General features: G+C 61.5%; 1 protein-coding gene across 18 annotated transcripts in view; it reads left to right on the forward strand.

Moving 5' to 3' along the window:
* Positions 1-1,361: 1,361 nt before the first annotated feature.
* UNC13A (unc-13 homolog A) overlaps positions 1,362-24,639 on the forward strand; it is a 38,747-nt gene continuing 15,469 nt past the window's right edge. For 5 of the 18 annotated variants that reach the window (XM_027668347.1, XM_027668355.1, XM_027668354.1 and 2 more), the window contains exons 1-26: positions 1,362-1,455; positions 6,334-6,363; positions 6,712-6,811; positions 7,001-7,118; positions 7,293-7,416; positions 7,592-7,665; positions 7,750-7,804; positions 8,640-8,675; positions 9,201-9,411; positions 9,901-10,026; positions 11,411-12,037; positions 13,703-13,796; positions 14,783-14,832; positions 16,106-16,193; positions 17,239-17,244; positions 17,543-17,614; positions 17,882-18,101; positions 18,629-18,856; positions 19,090-19,231; positions 19,601-19,770; positions 20,601-20,716; positions 20,820-20,983; positions 21,715-21,877; positions 24,032-24,100; positions 24,230-24,319; positions 24,469-24,603. In XM_027668347.1, coding sequence (XP_027524148.1) covers positions 1,434-1,455; positions 6,334-6,363; positions 6,712-6,811; positions 7,001-7,118; positions 7,293-7,416; positions 7,592-7,665; positions 7,750-7,804; positions 8,640-8,675; positions 9,201-9,411; positions 9,901-10,026; positions 11,411-12,037; positions 13,703-13,796; positions 14,783-14,832; positions 16,106-16,193; positions 17,239-17,244; positions 17,543-17,614; positions 17,882-18,101; positions 18,629-18,856; positions 19,090-19,231; positions 19,601-19,770; positions 20,601-20,716; positions 20,820-20,983; positions 21,715-21,877; positions 24,032-24,100; positions 24,230-24,319; positions 24,469-24,603 — 3,330 coding nt within the window. In that variant the 5' untranslated portion in view covers positions 1,362-1,433. Of the gene's footprint in view, positions 1,456-6,333; positions 6,364-6,711; positions 6,812-7,000; positions 7,119-7,292; positions 7,417-7,591; positions 7,666-7,749; positions 7,805-8,639; positions 8,676-9,200; positions 9,412-9,900; positions 10,027-11,410; positions 12,038-13,702; positions 13,797-14,782; positions 14,833-15,876; positions 15,956-16,105; positions 16,194-17,238; positions 17,245-17,542; positions 17,615-17,881; positions 18,102-18,628; positions 18,857-19,089; positions 19,232-19,600; positions 19,771-20,600; positions 20,717-20,819; positions 20,984-21,714; positions 21,878-24,031; positions 24,101-24,229; positions 24,320-24,468; positions 24,604-24,639 lie in introns of all 18 variants that reach the window. The other 13 variants (XM_027668351.1, XM_027668357.1, XM_027668358.1 and 10 more) reach the window with 8 other exon arrangements.

Here is a 24,639-nt window from a genome sequence, read left to right on the forward strand (position 1 = left end):
CACCCGGGACCCCTCCCATGAGGGTCAGTATGTGGAGCTGGGGTGTTGATCCCTGCCTGGGACTGTGGAGGCTTCTCCTGCCCCCAAGCCAGGATCTGCCCAGATTTGAGCATCTCTTCTGGATGTGTCATTTGGAGGCCGAGATGAGAGAGGGAACTGTCTTGAGGAGTGACAATGACAGCATGCCCCCACCTGCTCAGACCCTTCTCTGAACAGGCACAGCCCCCCTGGGGGCTGCAAACCCCCCATGCCTGGTGGGGGAACAAGCTAAATGATGCACCCCAAAACGACCCCCCTTTTTAGGGCTGTGCAGGTAGGGCAGAGATCCCCAAGGCTGCACAAGCCAGATGATACCCCCTCCCAGGGGCAAGGTACGACAGCTCCCAGAGGCTGTACAAGCCAGACAGCCCCCGGTGCAGGGTGGGCAGCACAGATCCCATCGAAGCTGTATGAGCCAGATAACATTCCCCTCTCAGGGGCAAGGAGAGCATGTGAGACCCCCGAGGCTGTACAAGCCACACACTCTCCTGTGCACGGTTGGCAGGACAGATCCCACTCCCCAGATAGACTCCCCTCTCCTCCCCATTGCACGACAGCCCCCCAAGTCTGTACGAGCCAGATGACATCCTCCTCCCAGGGGCAAGGAAGGCACGACAGCCCCCCAAGGCTGTACAAGCCAGACGACCCCCCCTGTCAGGGGCAAAGAGAGCACGAAAGACCCCCTGAGGCTATACAAGCCTCCGGTGCAGGTTGGGCAGGACAGCTCCCATCCCCCGGCTAGACAACCCCCCCACTACACGACAGCCCCCCGAGGCTGTACAAGCCAGACACCCCCCGGTGCAGGGTGGGCAGCACAGATCCCACCCCCCGGACAGCCCCCCTTCCCCATCGCACGACAGGCCCCCGAGCTCCTCTACAAACCAGGTGACACCCCCTTCCAGGGGCCAGGAGAGCACGACAGACCCCCGGCAAGCCAGACAGCCCCTGCGGCAGGGTGGGCAGCACAGATCCCATCGGCCCTCGAGGCTGTACAAGGCAGACACCCCCCGTGGGAAGGGTGGGCAGCACAGATCCCCCACCCCGGCCAGACATCACGCCGCCCCCGATTTGTGCAGGATCGCCTCCCTGCCCTTCCGCAGGGGCTGTGACATCTCATCGGTTCTCCCCGCGCTCTGTGCCGGGCACAGCCTGAGACCCTCCGGACCCCCCGGGACCCCCCGGGACCCCCCGGGACCCCCCAAGACCCCCCTCCCCTCCCGTCCCCTCCCCGCCCCGCCCGGCGGGGGTCCCGGCGGGGGGCGTGGCCGCGGGCGGGGGCGGCGGTGACGTCAGGCGCTGTCCGCGGTGCTGAGGGAGGGAAGATGGCGGCGCGCTAGAGCCGGGCGGCGGCCGCGCCCCCCGCGCCCCCCGCGCCCCCCGCCGCCACCGCCAACATGTCGCTGCTCTGCGTCGGAGGTACCGGGAGGACACGGCGGGCGACGCGGGGGGGGGGACGGGGCGCGGGGATGGCGGGCGGGGGGGAGCGCCCCGCTCCCCCTCTGTGCGCGGGGGGGGGGCTGGAGTGTCTGGAGTGGTGTGAGGGGGGGAGGCGGCGGGGAGGTTGTGGGGGGGAAGGGGGGTCGTGGGAACGGCTCCGTTCACGAGGACCCGGCGCGTGGTGGATTTTATGAATGAACCGGCGGGGGCGCGCGCGGCAGCCCCGGAGCGGGGGGTGTGGGCGCGCCCTGCCCCGCACGGGGCTCCCCCCGGGCAATCCCCCGGCTTCCTCCCCACCGGGGAGACCACCGGGGACGGGGCTCCCCCGTAACCTCCCCTGGCTCCCCTCCCGCATCCCGATCCGCCGTGGGGAGGGGTCTCCCCTCTTAACCCCCCCCCAACACGAGCTCCTCCCGGGACCTCCTCCCCGCCGGGGAGACCACCGGGGGCGGGGCTGCTCCTGTAATCCTGTAATCCCCCTCGACTGCCCTCCCGCCTCCCAAACCGCTGTGGGGAGGGGGCTCACCCCGGGACGCCCCCCGGGCTCCCCCCGGAACCACCCCCGCCGGGGAGACCACTGGGGACGGGGCTGCTCCCGTAATTCCCCCCCCGGCTCCCCTCCCGCCTCCCGGCTCGCCGTGGGGAGGGGGCTCCACCCATAACTCCCCCAAGGGCTCCCCCCGTAACCCTCCCCCACCGGGGAGACCACCGGGGAGGGGTCTCCCCCCGCACCTCCCACCTCAGTCTCTCCCTTCTACCCCTCTCCTCCTTCCCACCCCCACGGAGCCCCTTTCTTCCCTCTCTACCCCCCTACCCCGCGTTCTTCTCACCCCTCCTCAAACGCAGACCCCCACGTGCCCACTGCCCAAACACCCCCACCCATCCAGCCTCACCCTCCTCCCTCTCCCCAAATACTCCCTTACCCAGCCCCCCAGATCCCCACCCCTCACGCCTGTCTCCAGACACCCCCACCCTGCAGACATAGCTCCCTGCATTCCCAAACACCCCCTCACCCAAAACACGCCCCATGTGAGGCCCCCCAACACCCCACATCACTCCCCAACCCTCCTGATTTCCACCCCACAACCCAAGCTCTCCCCAGTCCCAAACATCATCCATCCCCAAGCATCCCTACATTCCCACCCCCTCAAAGAGACCCCATACACCCCGAATCCCCCAGTCTGTGAACCCCTAAATATCCCCTCAAATTACACCCTAAGCCCCAGACCTCCCTGGGCATGGTGATGCTGGGGGGGGGTCAGGGCAGGAGCCTGGGGGTCTGGTGCTGCTGTAGGCCCAGTTAGGAGTGCTGGTCACCCCATACTGGGAGGAACTGGGGGGAACACACAGGTAGGGGACCCCCACACCCAGTGCACTGAGACCTGCCCAGCTCAGTGCACAGATGAGTCCTGCAGCCTGGCCTTGGCCTCGCTGGTGGTTACCCTGGATTGAGTGCTCAGTCTGGGCAGAGGGGCGAAAGTCAGAGGGGGTCCCTTTACCCCCTCCCCAAGCCCTGTGACACCCTGATGGGGAAGGGGTGGCACTCGTGAGTGTTGGGGTCATGGGATGGAGGTGGCAGAGTGGCAGCTGGGGACAAGGTGGGGCACGGGCTGTCTGGGATTCCCTCACTTCAGGTGAAATCCAGAGGAAAATGGGGGCTCCCTCAGTGCTGCTTGAGCTCAGCAGGATGAGGGGCTGTGCCCCCTCCCACCTCCATGACGTGTCCTTGTCTTTTAGGTGCTGTCACAGCCCCCTCTCCTGTGGCAGTGCCACAGCAGCACACAGGGAGCTGCCAGAGCCAGGGTGCCCCTGTGTGCCCCCCAGCCAGCCCCAGATTTGGGGGCTCCTCCTCTGGCAGGAGCAGGGCACCTCTTTGCTCTCATTTAGACGTCATATGTGGTGACACCCTTGGTGATGCTGTGGGTGGCTGGTGACAATCAGCTCCCAGTGGGTTTGGGCTTCCCCCACTGCCCTGTCACCACTCTGTGGCGGCAGCTGGTTTTGTCACCCACCCTATTTTTGGGGTTCTGGGGGTGGAGGTGCCACCTCAGATCCTCCCCCAGCCTCTCCCTGCCCCTCCCAGGGGGCTGGGGCCACGTACAGCCCCTGGGGGTTTTGTGCCAGGAGGTGTCCCTGGGTGACAGGGGACACCTGGGAGAGGTGGGGTGAGCAGGGACAGGAGGGGGTGTCTGGAGTGGTGTGAGGCAGACGGACAGATGGACAGAGGGCGGACGGGCATCCGGAGAGACAGATGGAGAGACGGAGGGACAGATGGATGGAGGGGACGGGAGATGTGAGCACGGAGACAGAGGGGTGGGTGGGTGGGTGGACAGACAGAGGGGTGGAGGGATGGAGGGAGAGGGTGAACGGAGGGATGGATGGAAGGATGGATGGACAGAGGGATGGATGAAGGACGTATGGAGGGAGGGACAGAGTGGATGGACAGGCAGGTGGAGGGATGGGGTGGATGGAGGGACAAGTGTGTGAATGGATGGTCAAAGGATGGGTGGACAGAGAGGTGGGTGGATGGGCAGACAGGTGAATGGATGGAGAGACAGGTAAATGGACAGACAGAGGAATGGATGGACAGAGGAGTGGACACACAGGGAATGGACAGACAGGTGAATGGATGGAGGGACAGAAGGATGGGTGAGTGGAGAGACAGATAAATGGACAGAGAGATGGACAGAGGGGTGGGTGGATGGGCAGAAGGATGGACAGAGGGATGGATGGACGGATAGAGGGATGTGTGTATGGCAGAGGGGTGGACAGACAGACAGGCCTGTTGTGGGATGCCCAGCCCAGCCTGGTTTTCACACCACTGCCATTCTGATCCCTGCCAGCTGCCTCCTGCCTCAGTTTCCACAACTGGCCAAGATCACCTTGAGAGGAGCCTGATCACCCCAGCCTGGGAAGCACCTTGGCTCTTCCAGCTTGTTGGGGGTTACCCAGCTCACACAGGTGTCCTACTGTCCCCAGCTCCCTGCCTGGGGTTTAATTTAGCCCCAGGGTGTCACCCCAGGACTCACCACCCCTGAGTCAGCTTTGGGCACCCTTTGATGTGCGGGAGGGCAGCACAGCCTGCAGATGGTGGCAGCAGGACTTCTCCCTGGCAGGAGATGACAGCCAGGAAAGCCACGTGTTCCCTGGATAATTGTTTGTTCCTGTCAGCTCGGGTATTTTTGGAGCTTTTCCTTCCTCTGCTCTCTCATTCCGTTTCGGAGGCAGCAGCTGGCGGAGAGCAGTGGGTGCCCCTGGGTCCAGGACAAGGGGGAGCCCCCACGTCAGGGATCCCTGTCAGCCACAGGCAGTTCCTGGTACCAAATACTGTATTAGAATAGAATTATATATATATATATAAATACATTATATATATAACACGTATAATTATTACACGCAGTGATGGCAGCCGTCCCCAGTCAGCCCCCAGGCTGCCAACGCGACGACACTCGGGGATCTTTGGGATCCTGGAGCCCGGTGCCTCCCCTGAGCGTGAACCCCCCCATCCCTGAGCGAAGCTGCAGCTCCCTGTGATTCCCTGGGAACATGGCTGCCAGTGACGCGGCCGGTGACCTTCCTGCGGGCAAAGAGCCACCCAGCGTGTCACCCTCTCGGTGGCACAGGGCAGGCAGCCGAGCCAGAGGGTCCCCAGTTATTTTCCGAGGCGATTTTTCCCCCCTGCCTCAGTTTCCCCGAGGCTGCTGATGCCACGTGGGCTCCTCCCAGCCCTGCCAGGCACGTGTCGCCGGCGGCAGCCCCGCGTCCCCTCCGGCGCTGGTGGCGGGTGATAAGCGGCTGGCGAGTGGCACGTCTCCGAAATCAAATTACCTTTGATGTCGCCAGGGCTATTTTCATCCCTGCTCGGTCACGTTGGTCCTGCACCCGCTGGCACCCGCGTCATTAAACCGTTCTCCGGGTGCTGTGTCATTCCCTCCCCCCCCCCCGCCTGGTCCCCTCCCGGGAGCCCCGAGGACACCCCTCGCCCCCGCCGCGCCCCCGGCGTTGGCAGCGTTGGTACCTGGCTGTGCCCAGCTCTGTTTGCCTCCCCATTGCAGCCCCAACGTGGGGACTGACCCCCGCCCTGCACTGGGTAAAGCCGGGGGGGATCAGCCAGAATCGGGGGTGTTTTTCCCAGGGTACTGAGCAGGATCTGAGCCCCTCCATGTACACACACCCCCCGATGGGCAGGATGGGAACCAGTCCCTCAGTCCCCTCTGGAACAGGGCTGGGATGCAGTGGGGTTGTTTTGGGGCTGTATGGGAATTGGAGGGGTATCTCTACTGTCCCTGGTGCTGTTTTGGGGTGGGGAGGGTTACAGCCTGTTACCGTTCCACTCTTAAGGGGAAGAAAGCCCCCCCGGGTTTCCCCGTGGGAAATCTGGGTCGGTGGTTTGGGAGAGACTTAACCCTGGTGCTGCTGGGCTAGTGCCCTCTGACAGGGACTAGAGAGGGGGGCAGGGCCCCCCAGACCCCGCCTTTTCCTCAGGATATGGATGGTGAGTGACATCATCTGTTTCCCCAAATAGATCCCAATTCAGAAGTGAGGGGGATCAGGAAAGTAACACCCCCCTCAACAGATGAAGGCAGGTCATTTGGGGTTGCAAGCTGTCTCAGAGTGGCAGTTTTTTTGGGGGGGTCTTTGCTCCCCTCTGGTGCCCACCTCCAGCTCATGTCTGATGTCCCACCCTCACCTGGCATTGTGTGTCCCAGCACTGTCCCCACCTGGCAGCTGAAGGGGAGAGTGGGGGGGCAACCAGGGCTGGGGTCCTCCCACCCCCTTGACACCCTGGTGGGGGGTCTCCAGCCCTCCCCACCGAGGCTCTCAACCTGATTCTTTTCCCTCCCTCTGTCCCCACAGTTAAAAAGGCCAAGTATGACGGGCCCCAAGGTAAGTGACCCCCCACCTGCCTGCCCACCTGAGGAGGGATGGGGGGGGCTCTTGGGCTGGCTGGATGTGGCAGGGTCAGAGGAAGGGCTGGGGGGAGAGGGGAGCCCAGGCTCATCCTCAGCTCTGGAGATTTCATTTGGCAAGTTTGGGGTGGGGGGGGAGCACACACAGAGATGGGGGTGCCCTGGACAGGAGCAGGGGGACTCACATTCGTCACCCCAGCAGAGGTGGGATCCATTGTGGGGCTGGTGTGCCAAGTGTGTGGGTCCCCACGGGAGGGTGGCAGTGGGTGGTGTCAGAGGGTGGGAGCACACTGGGGGTCACTTCACCCTCTTCTTGCTCCCACAGAGAAGTTTAACACCTACGTGACCCTGAAAGTACAAAATGTCAAGAGCACGACCATTGCAGTGCGGGGCAACCTGCCCTCCTGGGAGCAGGACTTCATGTTGTGAGTGTCCAGGGGGTCCCCATCACTGCTGCCCCCGCAGACAGGGGGAGGTCCCCTGCTGACCCCAGCCCTGGGGGCTCCCCTGAGTCCTGGGCCTGAGGGGGCAGGTCGAGGCTGGGGTGGTCCCAGGGACCTGCTGAGGAGGGTGACCTGAAGGGGGGTGTAGCCTGATACCTTTCCTGTCCCCAGTGAGATCAACAGGCTTGACCTGGGCCTGACAGTGGAGGTGTGGAACAAGGGGCTCATCTGGGACACCATGGTGGGCACGGTGTGGATCCCCCTGCGGACCATCCGGCAGTCCAACGAGGTAGGGAGCCAGGCATGTCCACCCCCGTGGACCCCAAGGGACATGGCCCACCCCCAGCTGTCCTTTGGGGCAGGGAGTGCCTTCCCCATCCTGCTTGGGGCCAGACCCCATGTGCTGGTTGTGGGGCCAGGAAAGGCCCATGGGAGCTCTCCTCACCCCATTTCCACCCCGCAGGAGGGCCCTGGGGAATGGCTCACACTCGACTCCCAGGTCATCATGACTGACAACGAGATTTCGGGCACCAAGGACCCGACTTTCCACCGCATCCTCCTTGACACCCGCTTCGAGCTGCCGCTGGGTGGGTACCATCCTCAGCCCCCCTGGACTGGGGTGCATCCTTCCGGGTCCCCAGTCTCAGGCATGCTCAGGAACCTCAGAGTTGGGACTGAGGCTGTGACCCTGTGGCCTCCAAAGCTTGAGGGCTGTTTTGGGAGAGGGGTTCTGTGCACCAAGTTGGGTCTTTGCCCTTACAGATATCCCCGAGGAAGAGGCCAGGTACTGGGCCAAGAAGCTGGAGCAGCTCAATGCAATGCGGGACCAGGATGATGTAGGTGCAGCCAGACCCGGGGTGAGGGGGGGTGGGGGCAGCAGTGCTGCCAGCAGGAGCCCTCACCACCCCCTCTCTTCGCAGTATGCCTTCCAGGAGGAGCAGGAAAAACCTCTGCCTGTGCATGGCTCCCAGTGCTGTAAGTGCTGCCTTGTCCCTGCCCTGCCATGGGACTCCCATGCCCCCTCTTCCTCCCCACTCCTTACACTGGGGATTCTCAGGCGTGGGCTCTGTTTGTGCTTTGGAGCATTGGACCCCATCCAAGTGGGGCTCAACTTTACCCCACACCCTGTCCCCATTCCCGTCCTCCCACCCGTGTTTGCTGGTGTTTCTTTGCCGTCCCCCTGCTCCACAGTGGGTGAACCTTCCTGTGGTCTGAGGGGAGCAGGGCGTGAGGGGCAATGGGACTGGTAAGGACAGACCCCTGGGGAGCTTGGGCAAAGGGCAGCAAGGCTGGTGAGGGAGCTGCTGGGTGGGGGCCCTGGCAGAGGTGTCTGGGGGATTCGGGGTGGCAGCTCAGTTTGTCCTGACCTGTGCCTGTTTGTCCTTCTGTAACCACCCCAAGTCCAGCTCAGTGTGTCTGTGCCCAGCCCAGGACCTGTCCCCTTTCAGTGCCACCATGCCTATCCACAGCACTGTCCCCAGCCTGGGTCAGTGTCACCGTGCCCAGCCCCATGTGCTGTCCCCAGCCCAGCTTGGTGTCACCACGGCTCAGGCCCGGGCACTGTCCCCAGTGCACTTAGTGCCACTGGGCTCATCATCCTGGGACAGGCCTCTTCCCTGTCCCATCACAGTGCTGCATTGCACAGTCCCTGTCCCCAGCATGGCTCAGTGCCAACGTGCCCCATCCTGGATGTGCCCCATCTCAGGGCACTGTCCCCCACCCAGCCCAGTGCCACTGTGCCATCTGGGAGATGCTGGTTCCTCCCAACCAGCTGCCTCTGTCCTTATTGTCTCTGCCCCTTTCTTTGTAGGCAACTGGAATTATTTTGGCTGGGGAGAACAGCAGAGTAAGTATCCTGCCCCCTCCTCTCCTCTCAGCCTGGGGGTCCACAGCATGTCCCCCTTTGCCTGGCCCAGGGCTCAGGGGACCTGGGGCTTGGGTTCAACCTGTGGCCTCATGCCGTGACTCTGCTGGGTGAGGACGGTGTCACCAAGTGCCCTGTCCTGGGCAGGGCTGTCCCCATGGGCTGGTGGGGACACAGCCCTGGGGGTCTCTGTGCCCTCGGGGTGCCCTGGTAACCATGAGCAGCCCAGGCTTTGTCTCTGTGGGGGGACATCAGTGGGGCAGAAGGAGGCTCTGCCCTGTCCTCTTTCTCCTTTCTGTATGTCCCAAATTCCCCCTCTGCCTCCCCCTCCCCCTCACACCCTTCCTGCACTGAGAACATGTGCAGCCCCCTCTCACCCTGCCCGGAGTCCATCTCCCCAGCACGGTCCCACAGCGCTGGGGACACAGTGGGGGCAGTGACGGGTCTGTGCAGGGCGTGGGGCAGATTTGGGCCATCCCCTGTCCCACTCACTGTGTCCCCTGGCAGATGATGACCCCGACAGCACCGTGGATGACCGGGACAGTGATTACCGCAGCGAGACCAGCAACAGCATCCCTCCCCCCTACTATACCACGTCCCAGCCCAACGCCTCCGTGCACCAGTACCCCATGAGGCACCAGCAGCAGAGCTCCCGCGACTCCTACACCGACTCCATGCAGAGCTACGAGATGGACTACTCAGACCAGGCTCCCATCAGGTAGTGTGGGGTGCAGCCCCCCTGGGACTCGTCTCTCAACCTCCCCCCCAGGTGACAGAGGCCAGCAGGTCCCTGAGGTGACACCAGGGATGGTGCTCCCAGGGCGGTGGGTGACAGAGGGAAGGAGGCTGAGGTGAGGAAAAGGTGGATGGTGCTGGCCCCGTCCAAGCCTTTCCTTCTCCCTGGGAAGTTTTCAAGCCCTTTTGGGTCACCGCTCTCTCTGTCCTCGCTGGGTTTGGGGACCCCCACGCCACGCTGGGAGCTGGGCAGTGGGGTGTGGGCTGGCTGGGGACGCAGACGTGGCAGAGACGCCTGCCCGGCGCTTCCTCCCTGCAGCCGCAGCACAGCCCAGCACAAGGTGCCAGCCCCCTCCAGGTGGGCAGAGCCTCCCTGCCGGTGTCCCCCGGTGGCAGGGGATGCCGGGACGTGGCGGGTGGCGGTGGTGTGGCACTGGGGCCTCGCTGACCATGTTCCTCTCCTCCCCGGCAGACGCTATGGTAGCGTAGACTCTGCCGCAAACGGACGCAGCGACGCTGAGTCCGGTTCTGAGTCGAGCAGGCGGACCAGCCGCCAGCCTTCCCTTGAGAGCAGGCGGTCCCTAGACCTATCGGATAGGTGGGTCTCTGCCTGTGCCGTGTGCCGTGTGCCGTCGCAGAGTGCTGTGGTCGGTCCTTGCAGCCATGGTGAGGCCAACACCAGTCCTGGCAAGGGCGGCCTCGTGCCACTGCAGGGTCCCCGCTCCCCGTCCCAGATCGGCCTCGCAGGGGGGCAGCGTTGGGGTGCTCCAGGTGTTCCCTCCGATGTCCCTTCTTGCTGCTGCACCCCAGTTCACAGGGTGATGTCCCAGCATCCTGGTACCACTTGTTGGCACTGCAACTGTCTGGCAGCCTGTTCCTCCTTGAGCCAGCGGGTGTGGGAGTGGGGCCTCGGGGACTCAAATGCCACTCCATGTTCCCGGTCACCTCCCAGGGAATGCCTGGCTGGGCCAAAGCCTCATGCAGTGATTTGGGATCCTTGTGATGTGCCAAGGGCCCCCCTCCCAGCTCTGGCCAGGGTCAGAATGGGGAGGTGGGGGGTTTCCACGCATGAGCCATGTCTCCTGCACCCCTGTGCCCCAAGTGCCCCTTCCCAAGGTACCTGGATGATGCCAGTACCCCTCCCAGCTGGGACCAGCCTGGGCATCCCCCAGCACCCTCTTCCTTGCGGTGTCCCCCGGTTTCCCATTGCCTGGCTCAGCCACTCCGGGCTCTGCCCATCCCATCCCCTCATCCCCATCCCCCTTGCCCACCCCACTCGCCCTGGCTGGAGACGTGGTGTCGGCCTCTTCCTTGGCATGTCCCTGTCCTGTCTGCATGTCTGCTTCTGTCAGCCTGTCCCCACAGAGCCCTGGGGCACAGGGGCACAGGGACCCCTGCAGCCCCCCCAGTGCAGGCAACTGTGAGAGGAGGGGGCTGGAAGGGCCCGGGGGAGGGACAGATGGGGCGGGGGGAAGGGATCTGGCTGGGCAGGAGGAGCGGAGAGGGGACCCCCGGGTAGGGATGATGTTGAGGAGAGTGAGGGGGTTCAGGGGGTGTCCTGGGGTGAGGGTGCCTGGGAAGGCTACAGGGAGTGCTGGAGTGTCAGAGTTGGGTGACAGCTCTGTGGGGCAGGGGCAGGACAAGGGTTTCTGGCAGTAGCAGGAGGCAGCACCTGGCTGGGGGTGCTGTGCTCTGCCCCCACCCCTGGCTGGGGTGAACCAAAGGGACAGACACTGTCCCCCCATCCCCACGCTCAGCCCGGGCATGGTCAGGAAGGCCAGACCCCGAGAGTGCCCCAGCCTGGGGGCTGGTCCCAGCCCATGGAGTCTCCTGGGTCTGTGCCTTCGACTCCCAGGCTGAGGAGCCCGGTGCTCCCGGTGGGAGCTGCACATCCTCCCGCCCCAGGGGTGGGCACCCCGGGGCTCTGTCTGGGGTGACACAGACCCACAGGAGCCCTGTCCTTGTGTCCCCTCGCCCCTCAGCCCCACAGGGAGCAGTCGCTATGCCTCGTCGGCCGAGCTGAGCCAGGGCAGCTCCCAGCTGAGTGAGGACTTCGAGAACGAGAGTCTGCGGGACTCGGAGCTGGACGAGAGGGACGGCGACTCCTACCACTCCTGCCACAGCTCCGTCAGCTACCACAAGGACTCACCGCGCTGGGAGGAGGAGGATGATGATGATCTCTACCTGGAGGAGGAGGAGGAAGAGTTCATTGAGGACTACAGTGAGACTGAGGAAGGCTATGCCAAGGAGGAGGAGCTGGAGGAGGAGGAGGAGCTGCGGGACGAGGACACTTATGAACCCCCCGAGGACGAAACGTACCCCCCACCACAGAAACCCCCTGCACAGCAGCAGCAGCAACAGGTCCCACAGCAGCAGCAACAGCAGCAGCAGCAGCAGCAGCAGCAACCTCAGCTGGTCCCACAGCTGAAGCCACAGCAGCAAGAGAGAAAGGAGGAGAGGAAGGAGGAGAGGAAAGAGGAGAGGAAGGAGGAGAAGGACACCTCTGCCTCCCAGGAACCCCCTGAGGCCCTCGAGGCCCAGAGGGGGGCAGAGGAAGCTCCCGTGCAAGAGGCAGCCCCAGAGTCTGAGCCCCCAAAACCAGCTGAGAGGTAGGAGGGGGGACTGATCTGCCCTGGGATGGCACCGTGCCTGGTGGCACTGAGGATGCTCTGGAGGTGGCTCAAGGCTGGGGCTGGTGCCAGGGGGCAGGACGGGACACCTTGTGTGGTCTCTGGAGCTTTTCCAGGTACCTGAGGCATTGAGATGAGGGAAACTCACCTTGTGCCCCTCAGGCAAGGGCCAGCCCCCTCGGGCACAGTGCCCTGGCCCAGCCACCCCCCATGCTGAGCAGGGCTCAAGGTGTTAAAGAACCTGCCAGGGCTATGGGTCTGCAGGTTTATAACCTGGGACAAACCTGGGGCTGGGGAAAGTGGAGGCTTGAGGCTGCAATTCCTCTCCTCTGGCTCAAGTTTTTGGCTCCCTGGATGGAGGGGGTACCCTGGAGCTCGGTCAGATGAGGAAATTTCCATCCACAGGAGCCAGTCCTCTCCCTAGGCCAGTCCATGGCCTTCTGTGCTGAGAATTAGTTGGTGGCCAGGTTCCTGGTTCAGCATGTGAATAATTCATATCTCGGGGACAGATTATTCAAATGCCATTATTGACCATTTCCATTTTCAGTGACCTCCCTGAAGAGGGGAAGTGTGATGGGCTTTTTCAGTCTTTTATTTAGTTTAAATTATAGACCAGAGCTGGGGAATCTCTAATTTAAAAGAATGTGCAGAGAGCTGGGTTTTTTTAAAATACATATTTGGGCCCAAGGGCTGGCGGGAGCCTGGGCACAGGTGGCCTCAGGTCATGGTGCCCACTGGGCAGGGGCCTCGGGGGATCCCATGTTGGGAATTGGGGACCATGGATTAGTGCTGGGGACGCCAGTTTAGTGCTGGGGACACCAGTTTAGCACTGGGGACCATGGATTGTGCTGGGGACCCCATGTTAGTGCTGAGGACCCCAGGTTGACATTGATGACCCCAGATTATCACTGAGGACAGCAGATTAGCTCTGGGGGCCACTGGTTAGTGCTGGGGACCACAAATTAATGCTGACAAGACCAGATTAGCACTGGGGACCCCAGATTAGCATAGGCAGAGATCCCAGGGCTGGTTTGGGCAGGTTCATCTTCTGAGCTCCCCACAGCTTTGTCCCAGGATAGTTCTGGGTCTCTCTCTCCAGTGTCATGTCACAGCAGGGTCTGAAGGAGGCTGGTGTGCTTGGAGAATTTCTTTTCTTTTCCTCTATGTCTTCATTTTGCAGGAGAGGAGAAAAAAACCCCACAACACCCAGTATGTCCAGGTGGACAGTTTTCCCTGGGCTTGGAGCCATGGGGGTGTTGGGGGTTCTTCATCCCGGGCTGTTGTGGTGGGAAGGGACCAAAGAACATCCTGATGGATGTGAGGGGCAAAGGATGTTTAATTCACTTATTTGTGTCACTGACTGTCCCCACATGTCACTTGGGTGCCCAGGGCAGGGTCTCCTGAGGGAGAGGTAGCTCCTGGCTTGTCCCCAGTGCTCTGCCCTGACAGTGTTGCCCTTTGCAGCAGGACCTGCTGCATTTTCAGGTCCTTCCTGGTAGCAAAAGTGGGTTTTGCCATGGCCACGCTGGCTCTGGGCCCATCAGGATGCCCAGATCGCAGCCTCAGTCCTGCCCAGGGTGTGGGGGCTGATTCCCCCTCCCCGGTGCTGTGCTGGGAGGTGACAAGGTGTTTGTGTCCTTGCAGGGAGCAGGCAGAAGAGGAGGTGCAGGACCCCAAAGCACGAGCTAAAGCCAACTGGCTGAGAGCCTTCAACAAGGTCTGCATGCAGCTGCAGGAGGTGAGGACCCCCCTGGCCACTGCCCTGGGCTGGGGGCACGGCCTCTTCCCACGCCCTGGCAGCTTCCAGGGACATCCACTCCCCAGGGACCCATCCTGACCTGGGGGCCCCCAGCAGTGGTGGCCCCACAACCCCATTCCCGCCAAGTGGGACCCCCAGAGGGGCCTGGAGTGCTGAGGACCCCCCTGTGTGTGCTGCATGCGTGTGCTGGTGCGAGCCCCCCACCCTCTCCCCTCTGTTGAGTTGACAATATTTTGTTTTGTTTTTAGACTCCATCCTCCATCTTTTCTTTTTGTTTTGGCTCTGGATTCGCTCCCCGGGGTCTCGATCCCCCTCCCCACCGCTTCTCTTTTCAGTTGTCCACCACCATGGCCCTTGCACCCGCGTCTCCCCTCCCTGCAGGGAAGGGGTGTAGCCTGCCTGCAGGTAAGCATGTCCCCCTGGAACCTCCCAGCAACCTGTGTGCCTTCCCTGTGTGTGTGTGTGTGTGTGTGTGCAGGGATTGCCCCACAAGGGCAATGGTCTCTCTGCTCCCCTGAAATAATCCCCTCCTGGCAGGGGAGGGAACTGCTGGACTATCCCTGCACACACCCCCACTTCCATGTGCTCTGGCTTTTCCCCGCTCTTCTCTCCAACTGCTGCGGGTCCCTGAGGACCAGCTGAGCCCTTATGATGCTTCTCCACTGCCCTAACCCCCAAATTTTAGCACGGTGTAGCCACCCACCCTGCTTTGCCAGCCCGAGCCCCTCTGCTGAAGCCCACCCACCGCTCACCCAGCTCAGCCTCCTCAAGATATTTATTCCCAGTGCCAGCTCTTTGCTGGCAAGAGCCCCGTTGGTTTTGGAACACTTTGCTCTGCCCACCCTGCCCATCCTCCCGTGCTTCCCCAGTGCTGGGGGCACAGTGGGGTGCTCACTGCCCTGGGGGGCTGCCCCCCCACGCTGGTGGATCCCACTGTGCCCCTGACACTGTCCCGTTTTTTCCAGGCCCGCGGGGAAGGTGATGGAGAATCCAAATCCCTGTGGTTCAAAGGCGGGTGAGTACAAGGGGAAGCTGGAACGTTCTGCCCCCTGGGATCTCAGCCCCCTCCTCATTAAGATGTGATTAACAAGCTCAACAGTGGGCCTGTGGGGGGAAGGTTGGCGAGCTGTGGGCATGCAGGGAGGCCAGATTTTGGGGCTGAATGCTGGTCGATGTCTGCTGCTTTGGGAGGAGCCAGCAGAGATGACATTGCTCTGTGTCCCCAAGAGCTGCTGCCGAGGGGGAGAGCGAGAGGTGAGTTGGGATGGGACTGAGTTGGGGTGGCAGCTCCTGCTTCCCTCATGGAGTGATGCCATGGGGAATCCTGGGCCTCTCACCTCGATGGGCTGGGGGTCTCAGTCCTGTTTTGCCCTTGCAGATGGCTCTGCCATGACCCCAGGCAGAATGTGACAGTTTTCCATGAGAATTCCCAGATCACACCAGGGATTTCTCACAGACAGGGCTGCAAAGCTGAGTTCCTGCCTCAGTTTCTCTTGCAGCAGAACTCAAGGCTCACGTGCTCAGTGCTCCCCTCTGGGATCCCAGAGTGAACCTCCAGCTCTCCAGCCCCACTCTGCAAAGCCAGAGCTGACTAAGCCAAATGGGCTGCTTTTCTCCTGAGTTTCACTTCACATGGGGAAAATCACAGTTTCCTGCCCAAATCCCCTTCCCCCTCAGCTTTTAGTCCAGTGATCCCTGTCCCAGTCGGGGTGGTGGTGAGGTTTGGGGGCCCCATGGATGGGTCCCAGCCACAAAGGGATTGCTTTGCAGTTCTATCTGCCAAATCCTAGATAGTAGGAAGAAATTCTTCTCTGAGAGGGTGGTGAGGCCCTGGCACAGTTTACCAGAGCTGCTGTGCCTGCCCTGTCCGTGGAAGAGTTCAAGGCCATGTTGGACGGGGCTTGGAGCAACCTGGGCTAGTGGAAGGTGTCCCTGCCTGTGGCAGGGAGTGGAATGAGGTCAGACCCAAACCAGGCTGTGAGTCTGTGAAATCCCGAGTGACCATGGGGCAACAGTGCCTCAGTTTCCCCTTCCCCTCTGACTCTCCTCTCTCTTGCAGGCCTGGTGGTGGGCTGATCATTATAGACAGCATGCCGGACATTCGCAAGCGAAAACCCATCCCCCTAGTTAGCGATTTGGTGAGGTTCCTCCTAAGGCACCACCCCCACAGCTGCCGGCTTCGCTCCCGCTGCGCCCCACCGGACTGCCCCGCTCCCCAGCTGCCTCTAACATGGCTTGTGTTCTCTTGTTTTCTTTCCTGTGGCCTGGCTGGGCTTCCCCCGCGGCAGGGGGGCGGCTGTAAGGTTTCTGCGCTGCATTAACAGCATGCCCGACATTAAGCCTGGACGCAAATCTCTCCCTCTAGTCAGCGATCTGGTGAGCGCGGTCCGAGGGGTTAAAGAGAGAGCGCCCTTGGGTGCTGCCGGCCAGCCCTCAGCTCCCCCGGCCCTGCCAAAGGGGGGCGGGGGTGTCCCAGGCTGGTTTGGGGGGCTCCTGGCCCTCCTTGCAGTGGGGGGAGCTGTGAGGATAGCACAGCTGGGCTCTCCCTCCCCGAGGGTGCTTCTCTTTAACGGAGCTCCGGTCCCTACACCAAGCATCAGCCCGAGGCTTCCCGGGGCTGCTTCTGGTTTCTCATTTTTTTGCTGGTGCTGTGTCCCTGGTCCTTCCCTGTCCCACCTGCTGTAGGTCCCTGCAGCTTGGACCATGCTGGTGCTGGACAGATGGACCTCTGTACCAGGGCAGTGGCTTTTTCAAGCTGCCCAGACCCTCTGGTCCCGTCCCCACTGTCCTGCTGTGCTTTCACAGCCCAGCATATGGGGCTGGGGACCCCTCATGTATGGACCCCCCATGCTGGGGTCCCTTCCAGCCTCTGGGCTCTAATGCACAGGATCACTCTGCTGTCCTCTCCCTGGTGACAAGAGGCAGCAATTTTGGAAACCAGACACCCCTTACCCCCAGAATTAGATGCCCTTCCCCTCCTTCTCCCTTTCTTTACACCTTGCCAGCTCCACTGTGTGCCCTCCCCAGGGTACCACCCTCCTGTCCCCAACCTGTCTCTCCCCTCATCCCTCTGCCTCCCCCTTGCTGCCCCTCACCCAGTCCCCCCCACCCCCAGCCCACTTGGGCAGCCGCTGATGCTTCTGCACTGTGCTGTGTTGGTGTTTTGGGGGTCGGGGGGTGGGTGAGTGGGGGGGGTGGGGTGGGCAGTGTGCAGGGTTTGAGGGAGCTGCTTCCTTTCCCTGCTGGATTTGCAGGCTGCAGCCAGTGCTGGGCTTGAGGACACTGTCCCTCCCACCCAGTGCTGGGTGAAGGGGGGCGTTGCCCCCATCCCAACTGGTTCTGTTGAGGAAGGGGCTCTCCTGGGAAGTGTTTGCACTAATGGCCTTTTTATTCCCCCCTCGCTGGCCCTGGCTGCCCACAGGCCATGGTAAGTGCCCCCCACCCCATCTCCCCAGGGGTTTCAGACACATGTTGACAGGCTCTGCCCTGCTGGGGCTGAACTGGGAATGCCACAGGCTGCTGAACTGGTTCCAGTCCCACTGCACAGCAGTGCTGGCATCACTGGGAGCTGGGCTGTCCCCTCTGGCCCCGAATGCAGCCAGGAGCCCTCCCTGTCTGGGGTTGGGGTCTGTCCTGGGTCTTCTACAGCCACTGGGACCCCAAAGGAGTGCAGGAGGGTCCCTCTGTGCTCTGCTGGATTTGGGAACTCTGTTTCTTTCCCACAGTCCCTGGTCCAGTCCAGGAAAGCGGGAATCACATCTGCACTGGCCTCGAGCACCTTGAACAATGAGGAGCTGGTAGGTGCTGGGGTGGAGGTGGTCATGGGGGGGGCTGAGCCTCGGGGGCTGGGCCAGCAGTGAAGGTGCAGGGTGTGTGCCACACCAGCGTCCTCTGGCAACGCCAGAGCAGCTGGGTATAGAATCATGGCATTATTGAGGTTGGAAAAGACCTTTAAGATCATCAAGTGCATCCATCAACCCACCACCACCAACCCATGTCCTCAAGTGCCACCCTCTGCCCTGCCTGAGCCTTTCTCCCCCCTTCTCCCTCCTGTCCCTGCACAGAAAAACCATGTTTACAAGAAGACCCTGCAAGCCTTAGTGTACCCCATCTCCTGCACGACGCCCCACAACTTCGAGGTGTGGACGGCCACCACCCCCACCTACTGCTACGAGTGCGAGGGGCTCCTGTGGGGCATCGCCCGGCAGGGCATGCGCTGCGCTGAGTGCGGCGTCAAGTGCCACGAGAAGTGCCAGGACCTGCTCAACGCCGACTGCCTGCAGAGTAAGGACACCAGCCTTGTCCCGTCTGCCCTTGGAGAGGGAGGAAGGAGCAGCCCGGGAGAGCTGGGCTCCTGCCTTGAGCGTGGGGGAAGTGGTGGGCAGGGCAGATCTGTGCTGGGAAGGGGGTAGAGCCCTCCAGATTTGAATTAATTAATGCACAGAATCGCAGAATGGTGGAATTGTCAAGGTTGGAAAAGACCTTTAATACCAACAAGTCCAACCATCAATCTATCACTGTTGTGGTCACCACTGAACTATGTCCTCAAGTGCCACATTCACACATTATTTGTACACTTCCAGGGATGGTGACTCCACCACTGCCCTGGGCAGCCTGTGCCAATGCTTGACAACCCTTTCTATGAAGAAATTTTTTCCTAATATCCAACCTAAACCTCCCCTGGTGCAACTTGAGGCTGTTTCCTCCTGCCCTGTCCCCAAGCCCATCATGCCCACTTGAGAGAGCTCTGTGGTCTCTCCTGGATACCATCTGCCTCCCACCCCATCTCACCCATGGCTGTCCTCTCCCAGGAGCAGCAGAGAAGAGCTCCAAGCACGGAGCAGAGGACCGGACCCAGAACATCATCATGGTGCTCAAGGACCGCATGAAGATCCGGGAGCGCAACAAGCCGGAGATATTTGAGCTGATCCAGGAGGTGTTTGGGGTCAACAAGACCACACACACACAGCAGATGAAGGCAGTGAAGCAGAGTGTCCTGGATGGCACCTCCAAATGGTCGGCCAAGATCAGCATCACGGGTAGGCAGCTGCCCTCTTTGGACATGGGGACAAGGCTGTTCCCAGCACAAGGATGCTGCATGGCCCAACCCCTCATCCTGCTGAGCAGCTTCAGCCCCTGGGGCTCTGTGGGGGCACAGGTGCCTGTTTCGGGGGTCTTGGTGTGGCTGTGGCACTGATTTCTCTCTCTGTCTGTTCTCTCTGCCTGTGCCATGTGTGGATGGGTGTGCATTCCGTGCCGTGCTGTGCTGCAGTGGTTTGTGCCCAGGGCCTGCAAGCAAAGGATAAGACAGGTTCCAGTGACCCCTATGTCACTGTCCAGGTTGGAAAGACAAAAAAAAGGACTAAAACTATCTACGGCAACCTCAACCCAGTCTGGGAGGAGAATTTCCATTTGTAAGTTCACCCCCAGTCCCCTCATCTGCCTGCATTGCTGTGCTGGGCTGTGCTGGCTGTCAGCATGTCCCTTTGGAGTGGGGGAGCCAGCTGGGCCTCATCCTGCCCCCCCTGAGGGTGCAGGGGGGTGCTGGGGTCCCTCGAGGTGCTGGTTTTGTGCCATGGAGGGCTGGGCTCCAGGGGCTGATCCCGGCTGTGCTGGGGCTGTGCTGAGCCAACTGGGGAGGGTTGGTGCCCCCAGGTCTGCTCTCTTCCCTAACTCCTGCCCTGTGTGGGGATGGTCCCTCTTGTTTAGGCAAACAGAGGATGGGGAAAAGCTGGAAAGGTTTCCCTGCTCATCCCAGGGCTTGCTCCTTCTTGCCTCCCCAGTGAGTGCCATAACTCCTCTGACCGCATCAAGGTCCGTGTGTGGGACGAAGACGACGACATCAAATCCCGCGTCAAGCAGCGCTTCAAGAGGGAATCCGACGACTTCCTGGGCCAGACCATCATCGAGGTCCGGACCCTGAGCGGGGAGATGGACGTCTGGTACAACCTCGGTAAACATCTCCCTGAGACAGCCTGAGACCCCTGCCCCGTGCTCTGGGGGGGTGACACAGCCTGGCCAGGCTGGGACACCAGCCCTGGGCTCCAGGGAGACAACACAGCCTGGCCAGGCTGGGACCCCAGCCCTGGGCTCCAGAGGGACAACACAGCCTGGCCAGGCTGGGACCCCAGCCCTGGGCTCCAGGGAGACATGCTACAACCCCTGGCCTGAAGGGCTATAGCAGCAGCAGCAATATAAATGTAACTATAAAAAGAAAATTATATAATAAATATATACAATAAGTATACAAATATAAATATCTATTTCAGTATAAAAATTTATGTAAATATATACAAATATATTTATATAAATTTATATAAATATAATCATGGCAGTAGTGGATCAAGGGTTGGACTTGATGATCTTGGAGGTCCCTTCTAACCCAGCTGATTCTATGATTCTATATATAAATATAATATTATAAATAATTTTTAAATATATATAAAAACATTTCCTATCAGAAGCCATTGGGATCAAGTGTTTTCCCAGAGTCATTTGCAGAACCTTTAGCCCAGGAGGTCTGGAGCATAAGCCCTCTGCAGAGGGGAAACTGAGGCACAGAGAGGCCACGTCTCTAGTGTCTGGAGATGTGGCCAAATCCCTCTCTTCAGTGCCTTGGTGGCACTGTGCCCTGGCCTGGCTGCACATGGTGCTGGGTGTCCACCCAGCTTGGGCCCTCAGAGACCCTCTGCCCTGGAGCATTCTGCCCCTCCTTGAGGCCAGGAGTGAGCAGGGTTGCTCTGGGGAAGCCTCACACCTCGTCCCCCTCCCTGTGCCCCGCAGACAAGCGGACAGATAAATCAGCAGTGTCAGGGGCCATCCGGCTGCACATCAGCGTGGAGATCAAAGGCGAGGAGAAGGTGGCTCCCTACCACGTCCAGTACACCTGCCTGCACGAGGTGAGCGGCCCAGGCAGGCACGGGGGGCACGGCCCCCACCCCAGCGATGCCACCCTGCCACCACCGGCCCTGGGGACCTGACGGGACTCATTTGTACCCCCAGAACCTGTTCCACTTTGTGACGGATTTGCAAAACAACGGAGTGGTGAAGATCCCTGACGCCAAGGGGGACGATGCCTGGAAGGTGTACTTTGATGAGACGGCACAGGAGATCGTGGATGAGTTTGCCATGCGCTACGGGGTGGAGTCCATCTACCAGGCCATGACGTGAGTCACCTGCCCTCCACCTGGATCAGGGGAGCTGTGCCAGCCTTGAGAGGGGATCACTGTCCCCATCATCCTCCCCTGCTGCCATTGGCACCCACCTCCCTGCCATGGGTCAGACTTGCCCCAAACCTGTGCCCATCCCTCCCCTTCTCAATGCACTGTGGCACAGACTCACCTCCAGTTCTGAGGGCACAATGTCAGATCTAAAGCTGTTGGAGAGTGTCCAAAGGAGGGACAGGGAGCTGGGGATGGATCTAGAGGGGAAGGGTCTGAGGAGCAGCTGAGGGCACTCGGCTGGTTCAGCTGGAGCAGAGGAGACTGAGGGGAGACTCCTCGGGGGCTGCAGCTCCTGCCGAGGGGAGGCAGAGGGGCAGGGACTGAGCTCTGCTCTGGGACCAGGGACAGGAGCCAGGGAAGGGCTGGAGCTGTGCCAGGGGGTTGGGATGGATCTCAGGGAAAGGTTCTTCCCCCACAGGGTGCTGGGGCACTGCCCAGGCTCCCCAGGGCAGTGGGCAAGGCCCCAAGGCTGCCAGAGCTCCAGGAGCGTTTGGACAACGCTCTGAGGGACAGGGTGGGATTGTTGGGGTGTCTGTGCAGGGTCAGGGGTTGGACTGGATGATCCTTGTAGGTCCCTCCCGCTCAGGATATCCCAGGATTCTGTGATTCTTGAACCCCAAACCCTGCATCCCCTCCCATGGCCCTACGCCCTCACCTTCCCCCTCTCTCCACAGCCATTTTGCCTGCCTCTCCTCCAAGTACATGTGCCCGGGGGTGCCAGCAGTGATGAGCACCCTGCTCGCCAACATCAACGCCTACTACGCCCACACCACGGCCTCCACCAACGTCAACGCCTCCGACCGCTTCGCCGCCTCCAATTTCGGGGTAAGTCCGATGGTGCGTAAACACTCTTTCCTTCTTCTCTCTTTCCTTTGGGAGGGGGTGGGGGGCTCGGGGAGCAAAACAAGCCGTGCAAAACACCCCGCTCCAAACTGCAGCCAGGCAGCAGCGGGCAGGGGGTCATCCCCTGCTTGCCCCAAAAATCATCCCGCTCCCGTTTTTCAGGAAGGAAAAGAGCCACCACCTTCCTGGGAGAAGGGCTAAATTTGCTCCCTGAATTATTACGGGAGCCTGAGCGGACTGGGATATTGGGTGGCTGCATGGCAGGAGGGGGACGCCTTGGTGGCAAAATAAGAAGCAGGTGGCCAGGAGCCACTGCTGCAGCTCACGGGGAGTTTTGCACGGCCTCGTGCACTTTGGGTCACCATGGGCCTGCCACAAACTCACCCAGCTGTGCCAGCACCCACTGGGTGCCTTTGAGGGCGAGTTTGTGGCAGGGCCGGGTGCCCCTCGGGGATACGGGTGAAGAGGGGCTGAGCTCTCGCCTCGGCTCCCCCCGTGCCATCCCAGAGGCAGGAGCTGGTCGCTCTGGGTGCACACGGGTCGAGCCGGGGTCAGTGCCCAGCCCGGGGTGTAGCAAGGAGCTGGGTAGCCAGGGACACAGCCAGGGCCGAGCACAGCTCCGGGCAGCTTTGGCTCACCTCCCCGCTCCACTGCAGGGGGTAGCTAGAGCCGAGCGAGCTGTGCCTCCGGATCGCACAGGAGGAGGAAACCGTACCAAAAGAACCGCCTTTTCTCTGACGTGGAGGGTTTTAAAAACTTGTCTCTTTCTCTTTTTTTAGAGAGCCTAAGGTTGGGTCCTAAAGTGCCCGGCCGTGTCGCTTTAACCCTGAGTACCCGTCGTGTCCAGTGTTAGTGCTGCAGCCGTTCCTCGGGTGTCGGGGACGCACGGTCCGGCCCCGGGCCTGGCTGGGCCGTCCCGGCGGGCGAGTGCCGAAGGTTTGCGGTGGCCAGCGCAGGCTGCGGGCACGGCCGAGCCGCAGCTGGGCGGGCGCGGGACTCGCTGCCCCGCCCCGTCCCCGGGTCCTGTCCCCCAGGACTCGCAGCGCTGCTCCGGGCTCTCCGGAGCCCCGCGGGTCAGCCCTGACCCGGTACAGCCGGTGCTGGGGGGAACCCAGGGCTCTCATGGGAGGCCCACGGGGTTGTGCAAAGCCTCTCCCCAGCAGGATGCAAAGGGAAATGACCCCTGAGAGCGATTTGGGGCAGTTATTGGGAAGAAATTCTTCCCTGTCAGGGTGGTGAGGAACTGGCACAGGTTGCCCAGAGAGGTGGTGATTTCCAGGGTTTCATCTCTGGAAGTGTTCCAGGACAGCTTGGACAGGGTCCTGAGCAATCTGATCTAGTGGAAGTGTCCTGCCCATGGCAGGGGTGGAATGAGATGGCCTTTAAGGTCCCTCCCAACCCAAACCAGTCTGTGACTCTGATTGGTTGCTTTGCCCTCAGCTCTGACCCCAGGTCCGTTCTGCAGCCTAAAATGGGATTTGCTTCCCCCTGCCCTGAACTCTCTGGGTGGGAGCTGGGCTGAGCTGAACTAAAGCCCCTCAGCCCCAAAGGAGACCACCCACCTGGGGTGTTCCCTGCCCACGTTCCTCAGTGCAGCCCAGTGGGGAGAGTGAGGAGCCCATGGAGGTGTCCAACTCCTGGGGGCCACCCTGAAGATGGGCAACCACTGCAAGCCCTTTCCCTGCCCTTTTTCCTGAGCTCTTGGAAAGCCTCAACCCAGGGGCTACCGATCCTGCACCCACTCTCCCAGCTCTTGCCCTGAGCCCAGGCTCAGAGGTGGTCCAGTGGTCGGGGCAGACAGAACAGCCTGTCACCCCCCCAGCAGTGACTGCCAGCACAGGGGACACACGTGGTGTCACCTCTCTGTCCTGCACCACACCCGACGTGACCACACCCCGGGAGCCGCCGAGGGCTTCGAGCGAGCCCCGGCCACCGGCGAGGACAGGCTCTGCTCTGCGGGCACACCCTGCCCTGCAGGGCTTGGATTCAGGCTCGAGGGAAGGAAGGGCAGCAGGGCAGCAGGAAGGAGAGAGATGAGCCGGGAGCAGCGGGGGCTGGGCTGGGAGCAGAGAGAGCCAGGGGCGGGGGGAGGGGGTCGGGCTCTGCCGCCTTTCCCCCGTTTACCTGCCCTGGGGCGTTTCTCCGCAGAAAGACCGATTCGTCAAACTCCTGGACCAGCTGCACAACTCCCTGCGCATCGACCTCTCCATGTACCGGGTAAGGTGCCTGCCCTGCCTCGGTTCTCCCACCTGGCTGATAAAGTCTGAAACAACAGCGGGCTTGTTTCCTCCCCCTCACTCTCCCCTGTGAGAGTTTTGTGGGCAACGCCCCCTCTTTTCTTCCCAGAACAACTTCCCTGCCAGCAGTCCCGAGCGGCTGCAGGATCTCAAGTCCACAGTGGATTTGCTGACCAGCATCACCTTCTTTCGGATGAAGGTACTGCTGGGGCCCCACTTGCCCCCTTTTTTGGGGGGGATCTGACTCTCACTGGCCCTGGTTCTTTGGGGGTTGAGGTCACTCTGGCCCATGGTGGGTTGCTGGGGGTGTGGGTCTGCCCCCAACGCCACTCCATCCCTGTATTCCAGGTCCAGGAGCTGCAGAGCCCCCCACGAGCCAGCCAGGTGGTGAAGGACTGTGTGAAGGCCTGTCTCAACTCCACCTACGAGTACATCTTCAACAACTGCCACGAGCTCTACAGCCGCGAGTACCAGACGGACCCAGTGCGTGGGCAGTGACCTTCCCCATCCCCTGCCCTT

This window comes from Corapipo altera, unplaced genomic scaffold, assembly GCF_003945725.1.
Source record: "Corapipo altera isolate COAL_440 unplaced genomic scaffold, ASM394572v1 231, whole genome shotgun sequence".
Taxonomy (NCBI): domain Eukaryota; kingdom Metazoa; phylum Chordata; class Aves; order Passeriformes; family Pipridae; genus Corapipo; species Corapipo altera.